Source organism: Camelus bactrianus, chromosome 31 (assembly GCF_048773025.1).
Source record: "Camelus bactrianus isolate YW-2024 breed Bactrian camel chromosome 31, ASM4877302v1, whole genome shotgun sequence".
Classification (NCBI taxonomy): domain Eukaryota; kingdom Metazoa; phylum Chordata; class Mammalia; order Artiodactyla; family Camelidae; genus Camelus; species Camelus bactrianus.
The window spans coordinates 24,109,078-24,130,889 of record NC_133569.1 but is presented as its reverse complement, the minus strand read 5'-3'; the positions used below and the strand labels follow the sequence as shown (position 1 = coordinate 24,130,889).

The 21,812-nt window shown below is 39.7% G+C and overlaps 1 protein-coding gene across 9 annotated transcripts in view; it reads right to left on the bottom strand.

Moving 5' to 3' along the window:
• AUH (AU RNA binding methylglutaconyl-CoA hydratase) overlaps positions 1 to 20,526 on the bottom strand; it is a 144,788-nt gene extending 124,262 nt beyond the window's left edge. For 3 of the 9 annotated variants that reach the window (XM_074355661.1, XM_074355669.1, XM_074355668.1), the window contains exons 1-3: positions 20,217 to 20,526; positions 1,935 to 2,002; positions 1,736 to 1,823 (exon numbers count right to left, since the gene is read on the bottom strand). In XM_074355661.1, coding sequence (XP_074211762.1) covers positions 1,736 to 1,823; positions 1,935 to 2,002; positions 20,217 to 20,478 — 418 coding nt within the window. In that variant the 5' untranslated portion in view covers positions 20,479 to 20,526. The remainder of the gene's footprint in view (positions 1 to 1,735; positions 1,824 to 1,934; positions 2,003 to 20,216) is intronic. The other 6 variants (XM_074355660.1, XM_074355667.1, XM_074355662.1 and 3 more) reach the window with 5 other exon arrangements.
• Positions 20,527 to 21,812: the final 1,286 nt, after the last annotated feature.

Sequence of the window (21,812 nt, the reverse complement as noted above, 5' to 3'; positions counted from 1 at the left end):
TCTACCCAAGCAATAGAAATAAAAGCAAGAATAAACAAATGGGACCTAATGAAACGTATAAGCTTCTGCACAGCAAAGGAAACCACAAGGAAAACAAAAAGACAACCCACGGAATGGGAGAACATTTTTGCAAATGAAACCAACAAAGGCTTGATCTCCAGAATATATATGCAGCTCATACAACTTAATAAGAAACAACCGAACAACCCAACCCAAAAATGGGCAAAAGACCTAAACAAGCAATTCTCCAAGGAAGACATACGAATGATCAACAGGCACATGAAAAAATGCTCAGTATCACTAATTATCAGAGAAGTGCAAATCAAAACTACAATGAGATATCACCTCACACCAGTCAGAATGGTCATCATTCAAAAGTCCACAAATGATAAATGCTGGAGAGGCTGTGGAGAAAGGGGAACCCTCCTACACTGCTGGTGGGAATGCAGTTTGGTGCAGCCACTGTGGAAAACAGTATGGAGGTTCCTCAAAAGACGAGGACTAGACTTACCATATGACCCAGGAATCCTGCTCCTGGGCATATATCCAGAAGGAACCCTACTTCAAGATGACACCTGTACCCCAATGTTCACAGCAGCACTATTTACAATAGCCAAGACATGGAAACAGCCCAAATGTCCATCAACAGAGGACTGGATAAAGAAGACGTGGTATATTTATACAGTGGAATACTATTCAGCCATAAAAACCGACAACGTAATGCCATTTGCAGCAACATGGATGTTCCTGGAGAATGTCATTCTAAGTGAACTAAGCCAGAAAGAGAAAGAAAAATACCATATGAGATCACTCATATGTGGAATCTAAAAAAAAAAAAAAAGCAAACAAAACATAAACACAAAACAGAAAGAGACTCATAAACAGAATACAAACTTGTGGTTGCCAAGGGGATGGGGGGTGGGAAGGGACAAACTGGGATTTCAAAATGTAGAATAGATAAACAAGATTATACTGTACAGCACAGGGAAATAAATACAAGATCTTGTGGTAGCTCACAGAGAAAAAAAATGTGATAATGAATACATGTGTGTACATGTATAACCGAAAAATCGTGCTCTACACTGGAATTTGACACAACATTGTATAATGATTATAAATCAATAAAAAATATTTTTAAAAATAAATAATAAATTAAAAAACAAAAAACCAAAAAAGAAATACTGACAAATATGGAAAATGCAAGGCAACTTGATCTCTGGCTTTTGGTAATACAGCACAAACAGAGAACAGACCAGCTTTCACTGCTGTAGATACCAATTTAGAAATCCGACTTGTGGACACATACTTGAGTGAGAACTACGACAAACACCAATCTCCAAAGCAAATGTCTATACTTAACACTTTGTCCTGGGGCAGCTACTGCTACTCAAATAAAGCATTTTTTAAACAACTCATAAATACAGAACACACTGTTGTGACTAAAAGACGCAATGTTTCCTTCCCAGTTGATCTTTCATAAATATTACTCATGTACTAGCAAGGAATATTTTAATGGCTCAAATTATTCTTTCAACTTCCAAAACAACTTTTCCACATGTTGTAAAAGTCTCTAATACTGACAAAGCATTTTTCTTTTCTTGTAAAGCAGTAAAAAACAGACAAAGAGGAATTGTTGGTAATGACATTCAAACCACAGAACACTTTATAATTGAAAACAGACGATCGCTAAGGAAAAATTAGACTACAGTTTTAAAAACTTAATCTATTTACATACCAGCACAGAATATCCCTGGGACTTCACTTCTGACTATTATGGTCCGTACTTTCTTATCAGATTTTAAAGCATCCACAGCCTTTGAGAGCTAAACAGAAACAGGGAGGGTTAAGGAGGGAAAAGGGGAAAAATCATTTTCAGATTGATATCAACACTGTTTCTTAATATTAGAAGCAAACAGTTGAATCTTTACACTCACCATTTTTATAAGATTTTTACTCAATGAATTTTTGGCAGAGGCTCTGTTTATTCCAAGCACCACAATTCCTAGTTAAGGAAAAAAAAAAGAACAAGCATTTGAGTTAGTGAGGTATTCACGTTACGGACTCCCACATACACACAAGCTGGTTATCTTGGGACTTACGAATCTACCACCTCCATGAGGTTCATGTCAAGAGCTTTATCCCAATTTTCATGTTTTCCTTCCTTTTGAGGAGTATTTTTGAAGAATGCGGTATATGTAACATATTTATAAAATCAATCTAGTGCTTAATATTTACTGCTTTTCTTCAGCCTTTCAGAGAAGAACTACAAAACAGCATGTCTCCTTCAATTATCTCTCCTTAAACACAACCAAGGTAATCTGCCACATTTTACTAAATTGCACATCACTAAATCAGATTAACTAGTGGGAAGGCTGTGCTGACTGGTGAAAATTCTAACGTACACAGTACTACGTAAAATAGTTTCATCACCTTCAAGTATATTCAGAAGTACATAATAGCTAACAATTGTGTTAGGATCAGCCTTTTTGCTAGCATACTAGGTGTTAATATCTCAATTACCTTTTTTCAGTCATACTACACACATAGTTTCAGTACTTCCTTCCCAGGTTTCTCTCCTGACTCTGTTGCATGTACTTAACCTGAAGCCACCTCCATTTAGAAGTCCAACAAGCAATTCAACTTGAATCCATAAAAGTTCGTTTTTTCTCCCACAAAGCCCAGCTCTCCCTCCTAACTTCCCTAATTTCATCAGAGAGCATCACCCAAATTCAGCCTTCCATTCCAACTGCTGTAGTCAGATCAATTTTCTAAAAATAATTCCATGCACAGAATTCACCTCCTACTTAAAACCCTTTAATTATTTCTTATTTCCAAAATACCTGACTTCAAAGACCTTAATTTGATATTCAAAGTCCTATAAAACCTGTTCCCAACCTTCTTGTTCCCTGAGTAAGCACCAATTTTCCTTCCACATCAGAAATGCCTTCCGTCTAGTTGAAGGGGGCGGGTGAGGGTGGTGTTGATCCTTGTTTGTAATTGGGTTAAAGACAACAAAATGTGCACATGTGCACACGCCGTCTCAAGGCAGTTTGCAAAACCCATTTCTCAAAGAAAGTACAAAGATGAACTCTGGCTCATGGCAGAATAAATTTGCAAGAATTCCAAACGATCTCAGCACGGAGAAAGTCAAGAAGGAGAACTGGTATCCAGGGCAGGCTCCACATTAAACAGCTGAATGGCCTTGGGTAGCACCCAACGCTAATGGCAACAGCTACCGCTAACTGAGTATTTCATTATGTTCCCAGTGCCCTATCTTTACTGACTCATGTAATCCCCAAAACAACCTAAGAGGTAGGTACTATCTTTATCCTTCTGGAACAGATAAAATAATTGGGACTCGGGGAGGTTAAGTAACCACCTGTAGCTAGTAAGTGGCAAACTCCACCCTGGAAGGAAGAATGACAACCCTACAGGGTTCGGGCTTCAGTTCCCTCATGAAGAAAGCCTAATGGATGGAACCAGACATGTGCATTCATTCAGATGCACTCAGGACCCATTTTGGTGCTCAGCCCTCAAGGAACTAGTCTAGGAAAGAAAGACAAACAATAAACTAATGATAAAAATATACGATTCAAAATGCTTTACATGCTCTAAATGGTGTTCCAGTAATTTGTAACCAGAACTGATACCGTCTGGGGCAGGGGTAGGGGGGGCTGGTTAGGAAAAGCTTATCCAAGACAGTGCTATTTGAGCTGAGATTAGAAAGATGAGTAGGAGCTGGGGGTGTTACCGAGTCCAAACTCGTTCTGCTCACCGCACGACAGGCCAATAAATCGGGAGACGAGGTGCTGGGGCAAGGAATAGCGACTTTATTCGGAAAGCTGGCAGACCGAGAGGATGGCAGACTAATGTCTTGGAGAACCATCCTCCTCAAGTCAGAATACAGGCTCCTTTTATACAAAAAACCAGAGGAGGGGCTGTGGTTGGTTGTTGCAAACTTCTTGGTGCAAGAATCCTTTGTTCCTGCAGCCGTCCACGCGGGCCGGGTGATGGTGCTCCTGCAAACCTCCAACAAAACAAACGTTGCTCTCTATTCTGCAACGTTGTTATCTTTATGCGAGTGCAGAGTGAGCAGGACTAAGCCTAGGGAACAGGGCACGGTGGTCAAAGCCAAAGGAGCAGATCCAATATGGAGTCAGATTTGTTCTCTATTACAGGGGGACCGGGAGAAGAGAGAGTGCTCAAGTCCAGGCAGGGGCAACTTAGGAGCAATCATAAAATAGTCCTGGCCCCATGAAAGGTCCTGTCATCCAGGAGGAAGAGTATGCAACGAGAGGAAAGGTCAGCCCAGGCCAGGTATTGTCATTACATTACACTGCCCTGTTAAAAAACCAGGAGTGGCCACTGAGGGAGTTTTAAGTAGTATAAACACACATACACAACCGGGGGCCGGGGAGGAGGCGCAGGGGTGTTGGTTTGTACATGCAGAGACCATGCCCAAGTGTCTAGGGACTGACACTTCGAGCCACAAGCGGCAACCCAGTCAAGCAATACAGGTTTGTCTGAGGTTAACAGTTAGAAATAGAAGAAGTGAAAGGATTCAAGAGGTAACATTTACAATGCGCTAGTGATTGATTAGACTGAGGACTGAACGCACTGGAAGGAGGCGTCAGGAATGTCCAATAGGTCTTCACCCAGCAGCTGGATGAAAAGGAAATGACATTCAATGAGACAAAGAATCAAAAAACAACCATCGAGGTGAGTGTACAGGGGGATGAAGTTTTAGTTTGGTTTTGAACTACAGTGAAACCTGAAGTGCCTATGAGACATCCAAGTTGGTGTCAACGCTAAGGGTAGAGGCGGAGAATGTGGGCTCCGAGGTCTGACTGCTGGGGCTGAAGTCCCACTCTGCCACGCACCATGTGACCTCGGGCAGCTATTTAACCTCCCTGACCCTCAGTTTCTAACCCCGTAAAGTGAAGTCGCCAACAGCTATAAACTCCTCGGGACGGCTGTGAGGATCATGTGATAAGACGCTTGCATCATAAGCATTTAATGATTATTGTCCCTTCTGCAAACACTCAGATGCAGTAAGTGTTACCATGGTGCATGCTAGATAAGGTACTGCTGGCATTATTACTAAATTGTAAAGTGCCATCAGAATGCTTCTACCATAGATTAATTCCAGTGGTCCTGGTCCCATGTTTGAGGCCTGATGCCTTAGGTACTTCCACCTCAAAGAGTTGGAAATTAGCTCTGTAATTCAAAATGAATCATCCAGTGCCAAACGTGTAAGTAAGTGGAACAAAACCTAATCTTTATTCAGCAAGGCCAGCTGTTTTTTGTTCTGTACCTGTCCCACTTTATTTCATAGTTAACAGCTTCTCAGTAACTCAGTTATCTTGCATCCTCCTCACAGAACCGAACCAGAACAAGTTTGCTAACCTTAGATTCCTATTTTTAGACTTCCCCTGGCCTTTTGACAAAACACTATAAAAGTCTTGGTCAATCTGTAACAAGTTCATTTTACAGCATCAACCCTGCTCTACAAAGCTCACAAAACTGAAAAATGAACGTAGTAACTTAGTTGGGACTTAGGGGAAAAAAATACATGAATACATTTTGCTTATGCAAAATTGAAAATGATATACCCAAAGCGGAAGTCCTCCGGAAAGTCCTCCCGCCCTGGACCCAATGCCACTCTCCTCTCCAGAGGTAGTCATGGTTACATGTTGACACGTAACCTTCCAGAAAATCTATTTAATTTTCTATCTGAGCTGCTTTACACAAACAGGCTCATACTCATTTCCTTTATTTACTTAATTAAGTCTTAAAGATCCTTCTGTATTAAGACATTCGTTTCAATTCATAATATTCTGTAAAATGTATTTCCACTATTTATTTTCTTTTTGATGAGCATTTTCCAAAATATAATGCTGCAATAGACATTCTTGAAGATTTCTTTTCTGTACACGTATAAATATTTCTCCAATAGGTATCAAAAAAAGGAATTTCTAAGGTCCAACAGAATGGTGCATTCTTAATTTTAACAGACACTACTCAAAAATACTGTCCCTATTTACTGCCCAGCCAAAACACCAATACCGATTTGTTCATAGCAGCACACCTCAACGGAATGAAACACCTCTTAGAACACATTTGGAAAATGTAAAAAACATCTTGGACCGTCACCAGGGTTGGATCCAGGGTTTGCAGGACCTAAAAGCTTATAAAGTTTAGGGAACCCTTCATTGTACAAAATTACATGCAGGGAATTAAGGACAAATGTGAACATTAAAACCTTTAGAATTTTAAAAACTTGAGAAATTCTACACTTCCTTTCCAATTAGGTGTATGACCTGCACAAGGGCACTTCCTTCCCCACATATTTGAATATTTACATTACCACTAATTCTCAAATATATAAAATTAATCCGATGATAAGATCAAATCAAACATACTTTTAAACTACCTCTACATTGTACTAAGACACAACAGCGCTAACAAATTATTCTTACATTATACACATTAAGTCATTCATAAAGATATACGGGAATTAGGGCCCTGGGACTCAGCTCCTTCGGGCCATTTAGAAGTTCCTGTGGCAGTTGTGTGTGTGCCAGTTCGCCTGGAACCACCACACTGTTAGACAAGATGCAGGAGCCACAGCAGCACAGTAGACCTCACACAACGAGATGCACAAAACTCAGAACTTGACACACAGACATGCATGTGCTCTTTTCGAGTACAGGCTTGTTGCCCTAAAACCAGAGCAATTTTAAACCGTTTTACATGCTACCCATCAAACAAGAAAGAAAGAAAGGTATCCTACGTCTAATTATATTCACTGCACTTTCAAATATATTACAGGCAATTACTGTTTGACTTAGCATCAATGAGAACTTAATCTTACAGTTCACCCTGTCACCACCCTCTCCCACATCCCAGGAGAAAATTATTCTGACTCAAAAAACAGTCAAAGCACAGCTCATTCGTGAGAATATCACTTTTGCTCAGTGCAAAATTTACCTTGGCATGTCATCCCTTCTTCAATTCAGGCTATTTTCCACCTCTTATATACAAATAAGCCTGGTCTCCACTTACTAATCCAGTACTAGCTTTTATTCTAATATCCCCCTATACCATCAGTTTTTTATTTTTCTCTACTTCCTTTGTAGAATGGCTTCTAGTCTTCTAACTTCTCTGAAATCCTAACGTATTAATATTTTAATGATCACAGCAGAAAAGTTAAACATTGAACTAAGTTACTTTGACATAAATTATCTTCCTTTTGTTTTCATTATTGTATTTAAAGATTTTTTTTTAATGATGTGCGTGAGCAGTTTACATTATCTATACATTTCATTTCAGGTCAGTAAAGGGGGATCTTGTAAAATACGTTGTTGAGAATTACTGGTCTACCACTCGACACTGCCAATTATAAAGCTCTGACAAAATGTGGGAAAGCGATGGCATCATCTATCAGGTTTCAACCAATCTTCTGAACCAAAGCTGAGTTAACCAAGCTTAATGATCATTTATTTGTTTTGTGAATTAACTGTCCTTGTTGTTTGCCCATCTTGTCAGAGTTGTCTTTTGCATTTCGATTAATTAACTTGTAGAGTACAGATATTAATCCATTATTTATATAACAGGTTTTTTCTCTATCACTCGCTTCTAAAATTCAACTTGTTTGTGGTATTTTTTTTGCACCAAAGTTTTAACTTTTTAGGTGGTATATCATTGCCTCTGCAACTTACACATGTACAGTCTTCCTTAAAAAGGGTTTATAATGAAAACACATGTCCACAAACACTTGCAGCGAAATGATCCGAGCAGCATCAAAACAGCCAAAGCGTGGAAAGCACCCAAATACCCATCAGCCGATGAACGGATAAACACAATGTACTATATCCATGCAGGGTGATATTCAGCAAAAAAAGAAAGAAATGAAGTTTTGATACACATACAACACGGATGACCCTGAAAACATGCTGAGTGAAAGAAGCCAGTCATAAAAAAAAGCACATACTGTATCATCCCATTTATATGAACCGTCGAGGGGAGGCAGATCGAAAAGGACAAAAAATGTAGATTAGTGGTTTGCCTAGGGCGGGTGGAGACGGAGGAATTGAGCAGTGACAGCTAAAAAGTGTAGTTTCTCTTTGGAGCAACAAAAATGTCCTGCAATTGACTGTGGTGATAGAGGCACATCTCTGTGAAGATAATAAAGCCATTAAATTGTATATTTAAACAGGAGAATATTAAGGTACATGAATTTCTCAATAAAGCTATTTTTTTTAATGGCAACATTTACTTAGACCTAGAATATAGCCAAATCACCACAGCACCATGGAGTGAGGATGGCGGCAAAAGAGAAAGCACACGAGTGGTGGAGTGTGAAAGGAGCAAAAAGTCAGCAGAGAGATAATACCTAAATTTGAAAATTCCAGAAGTAGAAACACACGTACGTTATTTCAAACGAGGTGATATGTGCCCAAAAGACTCAGCCAAAGGGTCTTAAAGGGTTGACTGGCTCTGGAGTGTGGGAAATGGGGTTGAGGAAGGCACTGCTAGTTCTCAAAACAAACCATATTAGACATTGGTCACGTCACCAGCTGCACAGGGAATTAAGACAAAGCAAAACTATGTAAATTAAAATTTAAGAAAGATTTCTCTACCCCAGTGATTAGAACCAATTCTCTAATACTATGAATACTTTGATTTCTGCTATTGTCAACTCCACAGGACTCATAACTTTATTTTATCTAAAATGCATAAACATTTTGGCCAGCACTATCTATAAAACAGCCCACTATTTTCCTTCTAATTTCAAAAACCAAACAGATGGATACTAAATAACTATAAAAGGCACTTTCTGGACTCTCTGCTCTGTTTTACTGTCAATGTCTTGGTCTGCTCCAGTCCTTACGCTCCGCTGCTTTATTAGAACAGTATTTTATGTTTTGTTATCTCATTCACAGCAAGCACCACGCCCATCAGTTCCTATTTTTCAAAATGGGTTAAATATTCTTAGACATAACTCTTGTTTGCTGAAATTTAAAATAAACTGTTAGGATAGTCAATGGCATTACGTTAAAGTTGCTGTTTAATATTTAGGAAACTGATATATTTAAAGTATTAAGTCCTTCCGTTTAGAATGTGGTGCAATGAGCCGCATTTTCAGGTCTTGGGTTTTTTCCCCTCAACAAACACTTAAGAGACTGTTCCACATGGCACTTGAGCATCTTCAAAGGCTATTTGTTGCCTCTTAGGTGAATGCTTTTATTTCTGTATCAGTTACATTTTCTAACACATACTGAGAGTATGTGGAAAGTTTAATGAGATTTTCTGTGATCTTTCCCCAGAAAATTTATGAAATATTAATAGGTTTAATAAGTGGTTCTCTCCAATTTTCTAAGATGACAATCAATCAATACCCAGAAATATTGCAATTACATTTTCTGCTCCAAAGTTAATTTCTCATTTCCTTCTCTTGCTGTTTTACTTCAGCTAGGACTTCAAGTCCAATACACAATATTAGCAAAAATAATAAGGTCTCTTATTTTGTCAATGCCTTTAATGAAAATGTTTCTAAGCACTTCACCATTTAGTACGTTTGTGATGTTTCTAACAGCTTTTTATAAAACTAGGGAAATGTATCTCTGTGTTCAAATTTCCATTTTAAAAAGATCACTCAGGCCACAGTGTAGAAAACAGATTAGAAGGAAGCACGAATACACTAGGGGACTATAGACTAATATCCCTTATGAATATAGATGTAAAAATCCTCAACAAAATACTAGCAAACCAAAACTAACAGCGTATGAAAAGGTTTCTAAACCAAGAGGGATTTATCCCAGCAACGGAAGAGTGTTTCAGCACAAAAAAATCAAAGTAACAAACCACATTAATAAAATAAAGAAAAAATTTTAAAGCCACAGGATCACCTCAACTGATACAGAAGAAAACATTTGACAAAATCCAACATGCTTTAATGATTAAAAGAAAAAAAAAAATAGAAAAACCTCAACAAACTAGTAATAGAAGGGAACTTCCTCAACCTAAAAAAGGGCATTTATTAAAAAAACCCACAACCAACATCATACTTAATGTCAAAAAACTGAAGGTCTTCCCGTTAAGATAAAAAAAACTAGATAAGGATGCTTGTTCTCAGCACTCCTATTCAGCGTTGTAATGGAAATTCTAGCCAGGGTCATTAAGGCAAGAAAAAGAATTAAAAGGCATTCAAGATAGGAAAAAAAGAAGTAAAACTATTTCTATTCACAAATAACATGATCTTATATACAGAAAATTCCAAAGAATCCACCACAAACTATTAGAGCTAATAAATGAACTCAGAAAAGTTGTATGATACAAGACCAATATACAAAAATCAGTTCTCTCTATACACTATCAATAAACACTCCCAAACTGAGATTAGGAAAATAATTTGTAGTAGCAACAAAAAGAACAGAATTCTTAAGAAGAAATTTAATCAAGAAAGTTCAAGACTATACACTGAAAACTACAAAACATCAATGAAAAAATCTAAGGAAGATCTAAATAAATAAAAATTTGTGATCAATTGGTTTCAACAAGGATATTAAGCCCATTCAATGGTACAAGACTTTGCAACAAATAGTGGTGGGACAAGTGAGTATTCACCCACAAAAGAACGGAGCTGGGCCCTTCTCTCTACCACATAAAAAATTATCTCAAAATAGACCCAAGACATAACAAAGAGCTAAAACTATAACACTCGTAGAAGGAAGCATAGGTATAAATTTTCATGACCCTGGATTAGGCAACAGCATCTTACGGTAACAAAAGCACAAACAATAAATTTTTTAAAATATATATATATATGTATATAACAGACTTCATCAAAACTACCAAGGAAGTGAAAAATCAACCGACAGAATAGAAAATATCTGCAAATCATAATCTGATATGGGGTTAATATCCAGATAATACAACGAATTCTTATTACTCACAGAAAAAGACACCCCAACTGAAAAACAGGCAAAGGATTTGGACAGGTATTTCTCCAAAAAAAAATATACAAATGAAACGAGACTCAACATTTGTTATTAGGTAAATGCAAATCTAAACCACAGTGAGGTATCCCTTCACACCCAGTGAGACAGCTGAAATTTAAACAAATGCAAACAAGCAAGTGGTAATGATGATGTGGAGAAACAGGAACTCTCATTCAGTGGTGATGAAAATGTAAAGCGGTGCGCCCCCACGGAGACCAGCTGGGTGGTTCCCCCAAAAACTCAGCATAAAAATTACCAAACGATCCAAGGATTCTATTCCTAGGTATCTACCCAGGAGACATGAAACGTATGTTCAAGCAAATAACTGTATTCAAGAGTTTAGTAGCATTACTCAGAATATCTAAAAAGTAAAAACAAACAAAATGTGCTATAATCATTCAATGGAATATTATTCAGCCATAGAAAGGAATCAAGTGTTGACGCATGCTGTAACATAGAACTCTGAAAACATTAAGCTGAAAGAAGTCAGACACAGAAAGTCACATAGTATATGATTCTGTTTCTATGAAATATCTACTGTAGGCAAACCCAAAAAGACAGAATAGAGATTAGTAGTTTCTGGAAACCGGGGGGAGAGGGGAATGAGGAATGACTGACTAAGGAGTATGGGTTTGTTTTGAAGGTAATGGAAGTGTTTGGAATAAGACTGCGGTGACAGTTGTACAACACAGTGAATAAACTAAAAACCACTGAGCGTACACTTTAAAAAGTTAAAATGGTAGATTTTGCATTGTGTGAAATTTCACCCCAATTTACAAAAAAGAAAAACAAAAGTATTTTGGGGGATTCCAAACAAGTGGCTCCTGCAGAGATTCTGATGAGAGATGACAGCACGCAGGCTTCAGGCTGCGGGATGGAGGTGAAACGTATGCTCTTCCAGAAACACACTGAAGGTGGTGGGTCCAGCATGACTACTATCACTCATATTGTAACCCCTATTTATAGTCAATCTATAGATAAAGCGCTGAATAATTTTAAGACAGAAAAAATGTAACTCTCATAAACTTTGATGTGAACCAAAGTTACAAATGACAGAAATTGGAAGGTTAGAAGATGAAAGAAAGAGAATAGCAAATATTTTCTGATCTTATATCAAAAAAAGTCCACGTACTGTCTATAAAAATAATTTTCTGTAAACAAATAAGAAAGTGAATAAAATCATTATTCACAACAAGGACTCAAAAGATGAGTTTAAAGTTTTTACTTCTGATGAAAGGGTCTGAAAGTGAAGAGGTGGCACCCTTCCATGATGCTTTATTTATTTTTTTTTTTTACCGTTAGCATATTGTGTTACTTTAAAATTTTGTAGACTTCAATAATTAAACTATTATCACTAACAAATCTCATATAAGACACCAAGTACTGATAATCACTGACAGAATACTTTTGATAAACCACATACATAATTCAGCCTCCTTACAATACTACAAAAACAGAACCAATACCAAAAATACACTGAACTAATGCAGAACTCCTTCACAGGAACAGAAGGAGACATGCACAGGGACTGCAGCAATTTTTATAATACTAAAATTTTAGAAGCTTGGAAAATCATTAACAGATGATGACTGTAAACCTAGCAAACCCCAAACAATCAAATCAAACACTACCACAAACAAAAGAGCATTATTTAAAAGGCAGGAAGTTAATATCCAGAAACAACAGCCTTCATATAAAAAGGAAGAAAGAGAGGAGGGAGACGAGGGAGGAAGAAGGAAGACAGGCAGTCACTTAGAAGACACCTCATGGTCATAAATCTCATTTTTACAACAACCAGAAAGGAGACGGGGAGAATGACTTCAGGTACACTTAACAGAAATGGGCAAATCCCCCTGGCAGGCACTTTTAAAACCCTCCTTTAAAAAAAAAATGGAGAGAGAAAGAACTGAACAAATGGAAACACAAATATTTCCCTAATTTTAGAGCCAACACAATGCCAATTAAAAAAAAAACACATCAAGCGGACTTCTTCTGAAACTAGACATGAAGATTCCAAAACTCATATGGAAAAATAACCCTACAGGAAGAGTCAAGAAACAAAGCAAAAGGAAGAGCAAAGGTGAAGGAGGGAGTATCCAGCCCTGCAATACATTAAAACACAACACAGCTTTACTCATAAAATAATGCACAAGTGCAGCGTCTACAGAGATCATAGAAGAGAACAGTAAGCCTGGATGGAAACTCAGCTTATGATAAAAATGGCACTGCAAACCAGTGGGGTATAAAGATAAAGAAATGGTGTTGGGACACCTGGATATCCACTTGGAAAAAGAGAAAGTGTCCGTATTTCTCACTGCTGTGATAATTCCTTTCTTTTTACACTGATGGTTTCAAAATGGTGATTTTCTATCATCCCCATCATTCTTCAATAAAAACACTTTCTTCCCTCCCCCCAGTATTTTGAGTAATCATCATGACTTCATGGATTCTTTATTCAAGGTATAAGCTATAATCTACTATTATACATTTTAATGTTCAAATTATCCTATATATGGCCAGTGAGAGCTCTTCTAAGCCTATGTCCTTCTGACACGTTCCTTTTAGCATTTGGACACTATCTTGCTTTTTGACCCCAAAGATAATCCAGGTTTACCATTCAATTTCCCTGCTCCGGACCTAAAATCAGAGATTTCTCCAAAGAGCCCTGGTTTCTTTCAGGGGGCAGAGTGTTTAGAAACCAAAATCTGGGCATTAGATATGTTCACTGATATTACGGTATCATTCCTTTGAGATTGTTTCAGTGGTCAGAATAGGAAATAAATATAAACACACACACACACACACACACATACACACACACACAACAAACTTCTGGTTTTTAGACTTACTAGAAATCAAAAGTTCATCCTAAAGCAGTTACAAATATAAGACATAACAACCCAACTATTTCAATAATCACTTTAAGTATGAATGGTATAAAATACATTAATTAAAAGACAGACATTGCCAGAATGGATTAAAAACATGACCCAACTATATATGTTGTGTACAAGAAATTCACTTTAAATATAAAGACACAGACTGATTAAAAATAAAGAGATGGAGAAACATAAACCATGCTAACACTAATAAAAGAAAACCTGGAGTAGTTACATTAATTTCAGAGAAAACAAATCTCAGAACAAGGAAGAGTCTCAGGGATAAAAGGGGGCATTACATAATGCTGAAGGGGTCATTTCCCCAACAAAACATAGTAACCCACAATGTGTATGCACCTAACAATCCAGCATCAAATTGCATGATTTAAAAACTGATAGAATTACAAGGAGAAATAAATCCACTATCATAGCTGCAAATTTCAACTTGTCTCTATCAGTTATAGACAGACCCAGCAGGCAGAAAATCAGTTAAGGGTACAGCAAAACTGAACACCACCAAAAATCAACTAGATCTCATTGAGTACTAGATCTAATTGAATATAGAATACTGCGTCCAACAACAGCAGCAGAATACACATTCTGCCCAAGCTCATATGAATATTCACAAGACAGACCACATTCTGGGCTAAAAACACACCTTAACAAATTTAAAACAGAAATCATACCGAAGTATGCTCCTAGATGAATGGAAAAAAACCTGGAAACCAGTAAGATAGCAGGAAAATCTCAAAATACTTGGAGATTAAATAAGGCACTTCAAAGCAACATATAGGTAAAAGAAGAAATCTCAAGAGAAATTTAAAATACTTCTAACTAAATTTAATTGGAAATACAACTTATCAAAATTTGTGTGATGCGGCAAAAGCAGTGCTTAGAGGACAATTCACAGCACTGAATGTGCATATTAAGAAACATCTACGATTGGTAATCTAAGCTTCCACCTTAAGAAACTAAAGAACAAATTAAATCTAAAACAAGTTAAAAAAAATAAAAATCAGCAGAAATCAATAAAATTCAAAACAGGTAATCAGTAAAGAAAAATCAACCAGATCAAAAGTTGGTTCTTTAAAAGGAACGGTTAACTGATAAGCCTCTAGCCCAGCTAACCATGAAAAAAAAAGAGAGAGAGAGAGAGAGAATACAAATTACTAATATCAGAAATGAATAAAACTTACTAACATCAGAAATTCATCACTACTGAATCCCACTGATACCACAAGCATAATAAAGGACTATTATAAACAACCATATGCCAATAAATGTGCCAACTTAGATGAAATGAACCAGTTCCTTAGAAGACACAACGTACCAGAAAGAGAAGCAGATAAACTGGGCAAGCCTATAGCTATTAAAGAACCTGAATCGGTAATTAATCAGCTTCTCAAACAGAAGGCATCAGATGCGGGTGGTGTCACCAGTGAATTCTACCGAAACGTTCAAAGGAAAAAAAAAATGATATAATTTCTCTACAATCTCTTCCAGAAAACAGAATCAGGAGGAGCGCTCCCTAGCTCATTCTGTGAAGCCAGCATTACCCTTCTACCAAAACTGGGCAAAGACATCACAAGAATGGAAAACTAAAGACCACTCTCTCTCACCAACATAAACGTAAAACTCCTAAACAAAATATTAGCCAAACAAATCCAGCAATGAATAAAACAAATTACACCCCACAATCAAGTCGGGTTTGTTCCAGGTGCGCGACACTGGTTCAATATTTGAAAATCCATTAATGTAACCCATCATATAAGTAGGTTAAATAAGAAAAGTCACACAAATACCGCCAATAGATAAAGAAAAAGAATCTGACAAAATTCAACAGGATTAAAAAAAAAAAACGATGAATAGAGGCTTCTTCAACCTTATAAGGCACATCTACAAAAAACCCATAGCTAACGTCATACTTAGTGGTGAAACACTGAAGGCTTTCCCCTCAAGATCAGGAACAAGACCAGGATGTCTGTTCCTGATGCTTTTATTCAATACTGTAATGGAGACTCCAATGAGGGAGATTTAGGCAAAAGAAAGAAATAAAAGACATCTAGATTGGGAGAGAATAAGCAAAACCTCTTCTATGCGCAGGTGACATGGATCTTGCATATAGAAAATATTAAGGAATCTACTAAAAAACTAAGAGAACAAACAAGCAAGTTCAGCAAAGTTGTATGATATAAGCTCAACATACAAAAACAACTGTATTCCTATACACTAGCAGTGAACAATCTGAAAACAAAACACAGAACAATTCCATTTACAACAGTATCCAAACAGAATGAAATAGTTAGAAATAAATTTAAAAGCAGTGCGAGTCTTGTACACTGAAAACTACAAACTGCTGTTGAATGAAGATATTCCATGTTCATGAAATGGAAAACTTAACATTGTTTAGAAGGCAACTTTCCCCAAATTGATCTGACTATTCAATGCATCCCTATCAAGATGCCAGTGGATTTGACTTTCTTGAGAAAACTGAGAATTTTTCAGAAATTCTGGTAAATTCTTCAGAAATGGTACTGGCATACAGATAGGCATGTAGATAATTGGAATAGAACTGAAAGTCCAGAAATAAACTCTTATGTTTAAGGTCCATTAATTTTCAAAGGAGGTGCCAACACAATTCGTGAAAGAACAGTTTATTCAATAGTTCTGAGACACTGAATATCCAAAGCAAAAGAATGAAGTTAACCTCTTACTTCACACCATATACAGAAGCTAACTCTAAATTGATTACAGACAAAAGCACTGACAAGCTAAAATCATAAAACTCTTAGAAGAAAACTGTTATAAATCTTTGTGACCTTGGATCAGACAACAGTGTTTTACATATGGTCCAAAAGCTCAGCCAATAAAGAAGCCAACAAATTGGGCATCATACATCATTAAAATACTAGGTTCTTCGAAATACACCATTAATAAAGTGAAAAGACAACCCACAGAACAGGAGAAAAGTTACGCAAATCATGTATCTGATTAGGGACTTAATTTCCCGTGTAAATAAAGAACTCTTACAATTCAAAACAAAAAGACAAACAACCCAATTAAAAAGGATATGAAAAGACACTTCTCTAAAGTAGATACACACATGGCCAAATGAGCACATGAAAAGATACTCAACATCTTTAACCACTAGGAAATCCAAATCAAAGCCACAGTGAGATGCCACCTCACACATACCCGGATGGCTATGATCAAAAACCCAAACAAGTACTGGTCATGATGTGAAGAAATCAGAGCTCTTATATTTTGCTGATAGGAATATAAAATGCTGCAGCCACTTTGGAAAAGTTTAGTAGTTTCTCAAAATGTTCACCATAAAATTACAATTACAACATGACCCAGCAATTCCACCCCTAAGTGGAAATTTTAAAACAAGAATGTCCTAAAAATTTATATATGAACGTTCTAAGCAGGATTGTTCACAAGACCCAAAAAGTGGAAATGACGCAAATGTACATGAATGAACAGATAATCCAAACAATGAAATATTATTCAGCCATAAAAAGAAATGAAGTACTTACTGACACATGCCACAAAGTGACACAGCCTTGAAAACATAATGCTCAGTGAAAGAAGCCACAAATAACCACATATGATTTCTTCACGTGAAACATCCAAAGTAGAAAAACTGAAGAAACAAAGTAGACGACAAATGGGTCTTATTTTGTGGGGAGACGGAGTATGAGAATGGGGAGTCACTGCTAAAGAGGACAGGGTTTCTTTCTGGATTGATAAAGATGTTCTAAAATTGGATTGTGGTGATGGTTGCACAACTCTGTAAATACACTAAAAACAATTGTACACTTTTAATTTTATATATGAATCAATCTCAATAAAGATTTTAAAATATACACATCTATCTAAATATATCACTTTGTTGAGCCAGAATTCACATGCTATAAAATATTCAAAAACATATCTTTTAAAACGTGAGAAAAGCATATGAATGGAATCAACCTGTTTGGAAAAAAAAAAAAAGAGCAAGTAGGAAGACTCGTCTTCCTCTGCAACAGCCCACCTGAGAGATGATACAAGCTTGGACGAGAGTGGTGTTGATAAAGGAAAGCATGGAGAAAAAGCGGAAAGATACAAAGGCACTCGGGAAGACCTGATGATAAGCTAGGTGGGAACGACGAGGAAGGCGCAGGCACCAAGGATGGCGTGCACTATGCACTTGATCATTTGCTCTACTTCTGCCAGAAGCTGGTACATAGCTCACAAAAATGATCTTTGAAATGGGTCACACTGACGAGCAGAAGCCTGCCAGACTGGGAGAAGGTTGGCAGGGAGAAGGGAGAAGTCATTCCAGGAGGTGTGTGCAAAAGCACAGACACATAAAAAGAGCAGGAAAAGGTAAGGGCCGATGTGTTCTGCACGCACTTACCCACCTCCACCAGTCTAAGAGGGATACAGGGCAGAGACCAGCCTGGGGCTCCTCCAACCTGGGAGAGCTCTCATATCCCCTGCAGGCTGCTGAGAGCACCGGATTTTGGACTGGCCTCTAACAGGAAGCAAAGGCATCTGGGAGACTCCCTCACCTGCAGTATCCGTGACCTAATGTTCTTTGCGCTGCTCACTGCTGGTCTGACAGCAAAGCAAAGCGAAGGATATATAATGTTAGCCAAGAGCCAGGACTGACCTGTCATCTTGCCAATCCTGAAAGGAACCTGGGTCAGTTTTCCTAAGAAACTTTATCTCCTAATGGCTGATTTCTACATTTCAAGTAACTGAAAACATTCTGAATGTATTAAGTAGTCTTGTATTCTCTGATTTCTTCTCTTTGATCCATCTGGGTCCTAATTTAAAGACTTCCCAGATACTTGATGAAAATTTACTTTCAATTTGCAATTATTTAAGTCATAAAGATAAAAAAAAAAAAAAGAAAACACAGAACATGGTGCACATTACTAGCTGTACCTGAAATGCCTTTGCATCCGATGCACTGTCAGCACACCTAGTGTAACTGAAATACACAGCTCTAAACGCCCAACTGCCCGCCTACTTCCCAGCTGAATTTCTCAATATTCTGCCTGTCATGCTGTAGCAGTCACACTGCCTTACGCTACTGCCCCAAAACACCACACATGTTCACGCTCCGTGCCTTTGCCCATGCTCTTGTCTCTGGCCTGGAATAATAATAAACAAATAAAATAACTCATCATCCTCCGGAGTACCCCCTATGAGTTAGACACTGAGTGTGCAATTTATACGAACGCTCTCATCTAATGTCCACAGCAGGCATACAAAGTTCGTATTATTTTTTTTCCCGATTTTACACATAAGAAAGTTGAAGCACAGAGAAGTCTGTCTAAGAACCCTGACTAATGTCAAATTCCATTGCAAGGAATGCCTTGGAACCCTTTTCATCTGGCAAAACCCAAACCTGACCCTCAGAAATCGCCCCTCTGGAGTCTTCCAATCTCCCCTTGGGCGTAGTCCAGCCCTCTGCTCTCACCAAGCCTTTAAAGTTAGCACAGCCTTTTCATTACCAGCATCTTCCTCACTACACTAACAGTTGCATATAGATAGGAATCATGACTTAACTCATTCTGAACTTCTGCTTAACGGATTCTTGGTGCTCAGTAACTGCGTGTCAAAATTAAATGTCTGCTCCTCTGGCAAACTGCTGTTTCCATCTTTCATGACCCACTTGGCTTTCTCCAACAAGGCAAGTGAAAGGAACTGAGCTTTAGCGGTTATCCCGCCGAAAGGCACACCCCCTCTATCACAGCCCTTCCTCCCACTGTATCGTATCGCTAATGCATCAGTCTCCTCCCACGGAAGGTGGCTCAAAGGCAAGAACAAGACAGTGCACAATTACGTCCCCCAGAGATCAGCAAGGTAGCCGGAAGAGCAGAAAGGAAAAACAGAATGCTCAAAATGGTTTAAATGAAATGGACTCGTCCACCAAACTTACTTTCTAAGACAAAATGGGCAAGGGGAAAATTTGTTTCAGAGGAACAGCTTTAAACTGAGGACTATTCAGAATAATCAATAAAGTGCATTCTCACTGCAGCTTCTGAAACTCTCCCCCTGATGTCTGAGCTGACAGAAAGCAAGCACGGAGCGAGAACAGAATCTGGAAGCGGAGCTCGCACGCAGCGGGTCCGCCGACCTTGGCACAGGTGAGCCGTCCGCAGGGCGCGGCCGGCCCGAGCGCCCCCGACAGCGCGCCGCCGGGGTGGGGGAGGGGAGGGCCGCCGGGGTGGGGGAGGGGAGGGCCCCCAGGCCTCCCCGCGGGCGCTGGCGTCAGCCCGGACGCTCGACCTGGCGACCCCTTCCCGGGGCCGGCGGCCGCCCGCCTCGCGCCCCTCACCTCGGTTCTCCTCCTCCAGGTGCCGCACCCGCAGCTCGTCCTCCGTCTTCACCTCGGAGCCGAAGCCCCTCCGCGAGGCCGGTCCCCCGATGGCGGGCGTCCAGCCCCGCGCCCAGGTCGCCGGGCCGGCCCGCGGGCCCGTCCAGGGGCCGGGCAGCCTCCACCCGGGGCCGAGCCGCGCACAGCAAGCGGCCACCAAGCGGGCGCGGCCGGCCTGCAAAGTGCCCAAGGCCCCCGGTGCCGCCGCCGCCGCCGCCGCCATGTTGTCTGTTTACGGCGTGGGCCTGCGGCTGCTGCCCCGCCCCCGCCTGCTGCCCCGCCCCCGCCGCGCGCACGCCGCAGGCCACGCCCAGACCCCGCCCCTACCCAAGGCAGTCCTTTTCCCTAGTCACGCCCCCTAAGCCTCGCTCTCGCGCCAGGCCCCGCCCCTGAGTCCTCGCCACGCCCCTGAGCCTTCGCCCCCACCCAGCACCCCCGACTGTTCCAGATTCCACTTGCCTGGCCGAAGTGTGCCGGCTTGTCCAGCAAAGGCAGGGGGAAAGCTGTGGAATAGTTTAGTGGAGGAACATGTTCTAAGAGAACTCGCCTCCCTCCCCTCCCTGGGCTGTGCCCTGGGGTCCTGTGTTAGCTGCAAAGGTGAACTAAAATGTGTGGTCACGGTTTTGTCAAGGTCATCAAAAATAAGACTGAGAAACTGTCACAGTCAAGAGGAGGCAAAGGAGCCCTGATGACTAAAGGTACTGTGGGCTCCTGCAACAGAAATAATGGACTTCGGGCGGAAATTAAGGGAATCCAGACAAAGCACAGACTTTAGTTAGTAATGTGTCAAGGTAAGTTCACTGACTGTAACAAGTGCAGCATACTAATGTAGGATGTCAGTAATAGGGGAAACTAGGGGTGGGGTGCGTGGGGACTCTCTGTCCTGTGTCCTCAATTTTTAACGTAAGTCTAAAACTATTAAAATTATTGAAATACATTGGAAGATAGATGTCACAGTCCACCTGGACCCTAATTCAAAGCCAATGAGTCTGTACTGCCCTGGTCAACTGGTGGTTGATGCTCCTGGAAGACCTCCATGCCTCTCACCCAGCCTTCTCCTCTGAGTCACCTGTTTACCTTCCCTGCCCTTCGAATCCTTTGATGTTACCTTCCTGCTTCGAGTTCCCCCACAGACCCAGGGAGAGCTTGAATGGGCCCTAAATCTCTTCTTGGCTATGAGTATGTCTAGAATGAGAACTGGCCATAGAATTCTCACATGTGAAGGCCAACCCCATTGCTCTTTACCTCGCTCAGCCATCAGAGTTGTAGTGTCCGCTCCTACTTCCTGGACAGGTCAAAAAGAGTTCCTGCTCTGTCAGAGTGTAGCTGGAGAGCTCTGATTTTAGCCCTTTCCTGGTCAGGTCTTGGGGTTCTTGTGTCTCATTCCGTATACACTTTTCCAGTAGGTAGGAATTTCATTCTGTCCTCTAGATCAGTAAAGGAGTCTAAAGAAGGTGTATTAGTCAGCGTGGGCTGCCGTAACAAATACCACAGACTGGGCTGGAAGTCCAAGATCAAGTTGTCGGCAGGCTTGGTCTCTCCTGAGGCCTCTCTCTT